This window comes from Pyrgilauda ruficollis, unplaced genomic scaffold (assembly GCF_017590135.1).
Source record: "Pyrgilauda ruficollis isolate IOZ18807 unplaced genomic scaffold, ASM1759013v1 scaffold68, whole genome shotgun sequence".
NCBI classification, from domain to species: domain Eukaryota; kingdom Metazoa; phylum Chordata; class Aves; order Passeriformes; family Passeridae; genus Pyrgilauda; species Pyrgilauda ruficollis.
In genome coordinates this window covers 2109312-2118157 of record NW_024528599.1, presented here as the reverse complement: position 1 = coordinate 2118157, position 8846 = coordinate 2109312, and the positions used below count along the sequence as shown (strand labels likewise).

The 8846-nt window shown below is 40.4% G+C and overlaps 1 protein-coding gene across 1 annotated transcript; it reads left to right on the top strand.

Annotated features, from left to right (window-relative positions):
* Window positions 1-293: 293 nt before the first annotated feature.
* Window positions 294-6118, top strand: TIMM21 (translocase of inner mitochondrial membrane 21). The gene is made up of 6 exons (XM_041484819.1): window positions 294-780; window positions 1985-2047; window positions 2147-2244; window positions 3593-3666; window positions 5450-5555; window positions 5648-6118. The coding sequence occupies exons 1-6, from the start codon at window positions 498-500 to the stop codon at window positions 5738-5740; spliced, it is 717 nt and encodes a 238-aa protein (XP_041340753.1). The 5' UTR covers window positions 294-497; the 3' UTR covers window positions 5741-6118.
* The last annotated feature ends 2728 nt before the right edge of the window (window positions 6119-8846 follow it).

Below are 8846 nucleotides of genomic sequence, written 5' to 3'. Positions count from 1 at the left end.
TCGCTCTAACACACATATATGTGCAAGGCCAAGAAAACCATGTATGAAAACACAGCTTTAAAAGGGTGAACAGCACCACAGGCGCTGCGAGCAGACCCCCCCCCACCCTCTGAAACGAGCCGGGGGTCCCGCCCGCGGAGGGCGGGCTGTGGCGGTGGCAGCGGCGGCGCTGGGCATGGCGGGCGCTGTAGTGACCTCGCTGGGAGCCGCTCCCGGCGGCGGGCGGGAGAGGGAGCCCGCTCAAACTACGGCTCCCAGGACCCGCCGCCGCCGCTCGCTGCTCCGCCGTCCCAAACATTTCCGCCGGGGCAGCGGCCAGCGGCGACCGGCGGCGGTAAAGGTTCAGGTGGGCTCCTGAGCTGGAGCAGCGGCCGCTCGGGGCGGGAGGCTGCCCGGGCACTTCCCCGAGGGTTCCCCGGGAGAGCGGTGGCGAGCGGCACAAAGTCTCCGTTCGGCTCGCCTGCCCCGGCCGTGGCCGTGCGCGGGCGGCGGGAGCCATGCCCGGCGTGCTGCCCCGGCCGCTGCCCGCCTCCCTCGGGCGGGGCTGCCTGGGCCGCTGGCTGCTCGCCGCTCGCGGGTGGGCGCTCCTGGGGGCCGGCTCCGCGTCCTGCTCCTGCCTGAGGTGGCGGCACCAGCCCCCGCTGCCGCTCAGGGCCGCCCGTCAGAGCTTCGGCACGCAGGCTGGAAGGCTGAAAGCTGCAAAACCTGGCGGTAATAGCAAAGATGTGTCCGTGCAAAGGGCGCTGAACGAGGAAACGCTGGTGTCGGCGGCTCAGAAAGGTAAGGCGGAGGATGCTGTGTGCTGCTCCGAAGGGCTGGAGTCGTTTCCTTCTGCTGCTAAAAGTTTTGTAGTTCCAAACATCAAGTATCTAGAAAAAAACAACCTCAGCACACCAAGCCGGTTTCTTTTCCCATCGTATTGTTTGGAGCAGATGTTACATTTCTGTGTATACATTGCACAATCAGAACAAGTTATATGACTTCGAAACAGCCTGTTGATGTAAGTAATTATCAGACACAAGATGTAAGAGCCTCTCATTTTCCATTTCAGAAGGAAAACCTATCACATGCAGCCTGTCTGTACGGCTGTTGAAATAAGTTCACTTCCAACAACATTGTCAAAGCTCTGCATGTGATGGTAGTTTCTTTATGGATTGCCTTCACTTTAGTTGGTCTCATTCACTTCAGGGAAAAGTGGTTACTACATAATTAGCCTCAAAAAATTTGAGTACTTTGAAATTACTTACGGAAAACACCTTTAACTGATTAGAAGACTCCAGGAGAAACAGTTAATGTTTCCTCCATAACTTGTACTCCACTGAAATGCACACTTTTTCACTAAAAGATAGTAGTCTCTTTCCAAGTACTCAAATATTTTGAAACATAGAATCTCATATGACTTATTTTGCAGTATATACTGACACTTGTACTTCAGATCAAAATTGGAAGATAAAAACTAATCAGACAAACAGCAGTTAATTATGTTTTTAAAAAATTATTTTGTTCTGATATGCCCCGTTTTACTGTTCTGTTGATTGCTAATTCATAAAATCAATTATTTTCAGTGTGTGCAAATTATAAACTTTTACTTTTTTATTTTTACTTCTTTTCTTTGCATAAGGATTTCAATGATTGTGGGTTTAGGTGGTAGCATGAATGCTGCAGTGCTAAATACCTCATTAGTTCCTGAAAAATCTGGCTCTCATGCACCCAAAAAGTAGCAGTAATTGCTACTTTGGATCTTGAAAACATCTGGCAAAGTAATAAGGCTTAACACAGAGACACAAACATGCCCTGTACAATATAAGAGATGTTCCATGGTCTCTTTCACATCAATGATGCATTATGGAAACTGCTACTGGAATTTTTTCTTCTGCTAAGATGTTATTTGAGCTACAGACTAGCAGAAGAGCATTCATGTAAGAAGATGATACAAGTGTTATTATCCAAGGTTGTAATTTATGTGTTTTGTGTTTCATTTCAGTGAAAGAAGCTGGAAGAGACTTTACCTATTTTATTGTGGTGCTTGTTGGACTTGGTGTTACAGGTTATTTTTTAAAATTACATTCTTTATCAGGAGACACTTTTCATTAATTCCATCTGGTTTGGTAACTTTTCATTGCATCTGATGTTGTTTCTGTTACAGGTGGTTTGTTCTATGTGATTTTTAAAGAGCTATTCTCTTCTTCTAGTCCAAATAAGATCTATGGAGATGCCTTGGAGAAATGCAGATCTCACCCCGAGGTTGGTTTTTGAACTTTAGTCATAAATTTGTGTTTCTCGATAGTTACTGCCTCTCTTCAAGTCAAAACTTTGTGCAAGGAGTCTCACGAGCTACATGAAGACCCACGTGGTGCTTTAGCAGTTCTGCCAGCACTTTTAGCTGGCATGGGTTGGCTCAGCTCCAGAGCAGAGCCTCCATTAGGACAAGTCAGTGCAAGCATTGACCTTGTGTGAACTAGCCTGCTAGAAGCCACAGCATAAAAAGTGATGGAAATACAGTCTGCCCTTCAGAGCATGTGGTTGTGTCACCATACAGAAAGTATTGGGGACTTTTCTGAGTGCCTGCTAAATGCAGCACTTGAGTTCTGCTGGTCAGAGGGGCAACTGGTCCCACTAAGCTCTGTAGATCTTACCTGCTGCCTTTTCTCAGCACACTTACTCTATTGTGACACTTCACTATGGTTCTGTCACTCTGTGCACTGATTCCCCAGGAATTTAAATTTTCTTATGTGGAGCACAATTAGCATCCTTTTGGCTATCTGGAGTACAGGTGTAGAAGAGTCATGGGATCACACAGTTGTCATAGCTAGGTGTAAACAAAAATCAATATGAAACTAGATTTAAAAAAAAAAAACTACTTCAGACGAAACATCTTTCAAACAAGGTTGCCACAGATGCCTTTGAGGATAACCTAGAAATTAAGTGACATGTTGTTGCTCAAATAAAAATGAAGACTGCTTTGGAACAAGTTTGTAGAATTAAAACTTCTTTCCAGTACTTGCACAGTAAAACTTAACCCCCCCTTCTAACCAGATTTAAAGTTAGTTTAAGACTAAGTTGATCTACTCTGACTATAGATCTGAAAAAAGATAACCAAATTTCTTATTCAGTAATGTTTTTTAGATAATATGAATCTAAGATTCATATTATAGGTAATATGAATATATTGATGTTATATAGATAGATATATCTATCTAGATAATATGAAGGGGAGTGCATTTGCATTTTAAACTTTGAAACGTACTCTCTTGGAGGAGACGTGAGCAAATATTTTGTGCTTTTTTTTTTCATTTTTACACAAAATGTCAGTTTACATGTCTTCATCTCAGAGAACAGTACAAATGGAGGATATCAATAGGATTTGTTTTAGACATTTAATGTGGGACTGTAAAGAATAAAAAGGACTGGAATACAGAGGAGTTTTCCTTAAACTGTTTTGTTTCATAAACACTTCTATTCTTGACATGTTAAATTCTCCAGGAGCATTTTCCTAAAAGAAGATTCATTCAGAGCAGAGGTGTGAACTGATACTGGAGTACCTGTTTGTATGTGATCCTTTCTGACAGCTCAAACCTCTTTTCTCTTGTAGATAATTGGTGTTTTTGGTGACTCTATCAAAGGTTATGGAGAGGCAACAAGAAGAGGACGACGACAGCATGTCAGGTACCCCTTGGCGTTTGCCCCATAAAGACATCAGTTTTTGCACAGCAAAGATATTTTTGGATCACAAGTTAGTTCTAGAGTGATAAATTGTTTGTGACATATCCTGTCACTTTTGATTGAACATGGAAGTTTTTTGCAGTACCTCTTGTGTCCCGTATACCACTAAGTACACTGTACATAGAATATAAAATGCCGATTCTGAGTGCCTCAAAACAAGCAGTGGTCATCATGGTAGACACAGAGCTCTCCAAAAAATAGGATGAGTCTGAAAAGAGTAGTACAGAGGCCTAGGCTTGCCTGGGGGAGCAGTCGTCTGACCGAAGTTTACAGTCTGAAACTATACTGGGCTGATAGGCCAAAATCTTTTTGGTACTTGAGGCAACATCTCTACTGTGTACTTAACAGAGCATCTATCACCTAAACCTTTCATGGGTGTGTCTATTACTTTCCTTTTGAAAGAAACAACAAAATTATTTCTTACAAAAAATAAGTCCTTTGCCTTTATTGGGTTATTTGGCAGGAATATATTCAATGAGGTTTCATATAAGATGAGATACATAAGCCCAGACACAGCTTGAACCATGAAATTGAGATTTTTTATTTTGTCTGAGGAAAGTGACTTTTACAGGTTGAAGCTTTATCTCTTCACCAGACTCCATGAAATAATGTTTAAAGTAAAGCTGCTAAATGAAATTGATGCACACAAACATTCTGAGCATGTGTCTGTAAATAAGTAAATTTACTATGAATCAGCTTTCCTAGTATTTAATTTCCATAATTTTGAATGCCTTGTATTTATAATAAATTTTTGAGCTGAGAACTGTGTAAGAGTGTAGAGTTTGCATCTGCAGTATAAGAATGATCTTAAATATTTGTCTCAAAAATCTACAGGTTTTTTTTGTGTATGAACACTTGAATGTAAATTTGCTGCAGTAAGGGTCTTCATTCCTATTTGTTCTCTCTACCCCATCATGTCACTTTAAACTGTATTGGAAGTTTATTTCACAGTATATACCTGGGCATGACTGATGGTAATCAGAGATTGGTGCTAAACAGCAGTTAATAATTTCAGTAGGAAACATAAACTGGCACCAGAACTGTCATTAGATTATTAGTTTCCCAAAGTGGTCACTTTGAAAGTGATGTGTTATTTATTTAATAATTGAGCATAACCAACTCCAGTCTAAATACCAGCATTTAGGTTGGTGATCTCATATCAGTGCCAAAGTTAGACAATTTCAGCAGAACAAAATCATTGTAAGTAAAGCACATAATAAACTGTTTGTTTTGATGTGGTTTAACCAACCTGATAATTAATTAGGAAAAACATGCTGTGTGTGTTTCGGCTTGATGACGTAGTTTGAGTGCCTAAAAAACTCTGGAAGTCTTGGTGATGTGGGGTCCCTTTCTAGATGTCAGGCTCCAAATCTCCAAGTCACGGTTTTTTTAGAATAAATACAAGGAATTTCCGTAGTCTTCAGCAGTGGATTGCTTTTCAGTTTTGAGGGGAGGACTGGGGTGAGGACATTTAAGCATTTAATCTCTTAATCCTCAGCAGCTAATTAGCTCTTCTAACTCCACTAGTCCTTAGGCACTCACAGTAAAGCTTGAGAGAAGCGGTAGAGAAGGAACCCAAGGTAGCATAAGGACACCACCGGAATACACTTTCTTACAAAATAAGTAAGCAACTCCTCTAAGTAAGTTTAAATTTGAAGTCTTAACTAGCATATAATCTGTATTCTTGCTGGGTGGTTGGGTTTTTGTTTTGTGTTGTTGTTTTTAGTCACATTGAATACGTAAAGGACGGACTGAAACATATGCGTTTGAAGTTCTATATTGAGGGCACTGAATCAGGGAAACGGGGAACAGTCCATGTGGAAGTCAAAGAGGTATGTACAATTGCTTGATACACCTGACAAGCTTAGTCTTGAATTTAAACTACCAAAGAGAAAAAAACACTCTGAAATTCTTTTCTTTCCAGAATCTTGAAACAGGAAGATTCGACGTTCGCTACATATTTGTGGATGTTGAGACCTATCCGAGAAGAACCATTGTCATAGAGGACAACAGATAGCCAATGATCAAAGCTGCTGCCTTATCTCACATTGGAAAATGTTGTTGTAGCCCGTCTGCACATGGATTGTGTGGTGTTGCCAATTGTGTCATGCAGCTTCAGGGCTGTGTTAAGGGAAGTAGCCTCTCAGGGCCTCATGTAAGGACTTTTGATAATAACAGATATGTGATTTAAAGTGAAACCAATGAAATATAGCCAAACTATCATGGTAGATATTCTTGACATAGGAAAATAATGCCTCCTAATAAACAGTTTAATGCTGGATAATACTTCTGAACACCCAAAACCTGAGTTTTGCAAGGTTTGGTAAGTTTTTTGTCTTCCTTGGCTTGGATTTTCCACTACCACTGCAATAAAGAAAGGGGTAGTTTAACTGTAGACAGAACTCTACTGTTTTCATTTTGGATACCTTTGTAGGTAAGAAGGTAGAATGTTAGTGATGCAAAAGAGATCTGGGAATATAAGGGTAGGAATGGTGGTGGCATACACCTGTGACAAACATCTGAAGATAAAGACTTCAATATTGGTGTCTTCTAAATAAATTACCAGGAAGCAGAAAATCACTACCACCTGCTCTTTCCAGTGTTTGCCATTGTGCTCCACATGATTGTAGCAAGATGGGGTTTGGCCATTTCTCCCAGGCAGCTAGTGACAGGACAAGAGGACATGGCCTCAGGCTGTGTCACGGGGGATTTGGATTGGACATGACCTTCAAAATATTTTGAAAACCACGATAATTGCATTTAAACTTCTCTCTTTCCCACCTTGTCTGCATCTACATGTGATAAACACACATGTGGTGTTTATCCAGGCACGTCTTTAGTCTGTAAAGTGTTCCACATTGTTTTGTTTTACTGCCTGCATCACCTTTCTAGCTAAGCAGATTTACCACGATGTTTCTGTATATTTCATGAAAGGGGGACAGAGCTGCAAAGGACATCACTTGTCCTGTGTTGTGAAAAAGCTGAGAATATGCTTGATAAAATGAAGACAAAAAGTAGCAGAAGAAATCCACCTATATCTGACCTTAGATGTATTAGTATTCTTAATTTGAACAAATGATAAATGCAAGGCTCAAATGTTTTCCAGTCTCAGTGGAGGAAAGCTTTTTGGAATTTTTTTTCTAGGAACATCTCATCAGTGAAGAAAAAAGAACTTCATAGTTTGATTTATCAACTTTGTACTAGCTAGATACCTATCACCAGCAAGGTTATTTAAGCCCCTTGAAACTTCAGAAGTACTAAAGCTTTGGGAATTGATAACTTCTTTCCATATTCCTCCTGAGGCTGAAGTTCTCTTGGTCTTTATAGACTAGCCTGGCATCCATGCTTACAAAATTTTCTTAAATTCTGTATTATGCAAACACATATGGAGATACCTTAATCAAAATTAGGTGAAGATTAGTTGAACAAGACATCTGGAATAAAGAACATTGATCTCTTGTGCAGTATCACCTTTCCTGGTGGTACTTTGCACTGGAGGGGAATAGCTGCATTCACTGAGTTTAAACATGTTTTAGAACACTTTTTGTAATTCTGAAGTGTGTTAGCCTCAATTTTGCTTATGAAGCTCCCCCTGTTTCACTGGATCATTGCACTACCAGTAAGTCATGCAGAGATCCTTTTCCATGGCAGGGAGCTCAGTGTTCCATCCTCTCACTGGAGGGTGTTAGGTTGGGGAGACTGCAAAATAACTGAAAGGTTCACCTTCAGTTGTCGGTAAACACAAGCGGTAACCATTTCACTGTTTCCTTTTTAAAGCTCTTTCTTCATTTTCTCTTGGGAGAACACAAAATTTATAGCATGTGCCAGCTACTTTCTCAAGTAAAAGTGTCATGTTAATAAAACATTGGGAAAAACATCACTGCTAGCAAGTCAGAGCCAAAGGAGTGACATTTTCATAGAAATTAAATGCATTTTCCAGAGTTCAGTTTTGATTATTGCAGAATTAATAAAAATATATGTTCTCAAAACCCCTCTCTCCTTTAGGAAATTAAAATATGTCACTCAAGAGTGAAAGGTTGTTTTTCCAGAAACAGTGTGTGGCAGACTATTCAAAACATGTTTTAGGTAGGTGGTCAAGTTGGTCTTAACTTTCCCATCTCTACATTAATTTCTGTGGATGCCAAAACCTGTGTGTGCAGCACAGGCAACCAATATCCTTAGGGGTGGTTTGTGGAATAATGTTACTGTGTCATGTCCTGTGTTTGATTCTAGGTCCTGCGTATACTTGCTGTACAGTGACAAAAAGAAATATCCCTCCAGGAAACAAACTCAGTGGAAACTTAAAAATATTTAAAAAAAAAAGAAATTATTACTCTTTCAAGAAGTTGCAATAAACAGAATCTCTTGCAAAGTAAAAGTAGTTGTAGACAAGGAAACAAAGGTGTTGTGCATGACTTGAGTTTAAAAATAACCTTGATACCTAAATATTTTCTGCACGGAATTCAGGTTTCAACAACTGATTTAGGCAATAGAGTCATGGTCTTAGAAATGGTTGCAAAGAAATGCATGTCTGGTACAAGAAACTTCAACAAACTCACTTAACAAGCAGAGAAGACAGGAATGTGAGTAATACAATTACTGTATCACATGCCAGCTGCAGAGATAAAAAGCCAAAGAAACCGTGATGGGAGTTTCCACAAGTAATTTCAATTCACTTTTCTCTCAGTCTCATTCACTAACGCAACAGATGCTATCCACCCTAATACTTGTGGGATTATTCCAATATGTATATGGTCAGCAACCTAAAGTGTTGCAGATAATGCCCGAAAAAACAATGAGGACACATTTTGAGTCCAAGCCTGCTTTTAGGATTCACTGCAGCTTGTAAACCGACAGAAGTACATAAGGCAAGCGCAGAGATTGGGGAGAAAATTCAAGGGGAAAAAAGTTTGAAGGAGCAAGTTTAAAGGTGACAGTAAGGGCTCATAACTGGTCTCTGTATATGGGCTTGTGAAGTCTGCTTGAAGATCTGGAAGTTGGCACGGGAAAAACAAAAATTTGAAAGCAAAAAGAACTTTTCCCCCCTTTTTTTGAGAGGGGAAATTTTCTTAGTCCCTAGAGAGATGCTCACTTGCTCTCAATAGGGAATAACAGAACTCCGG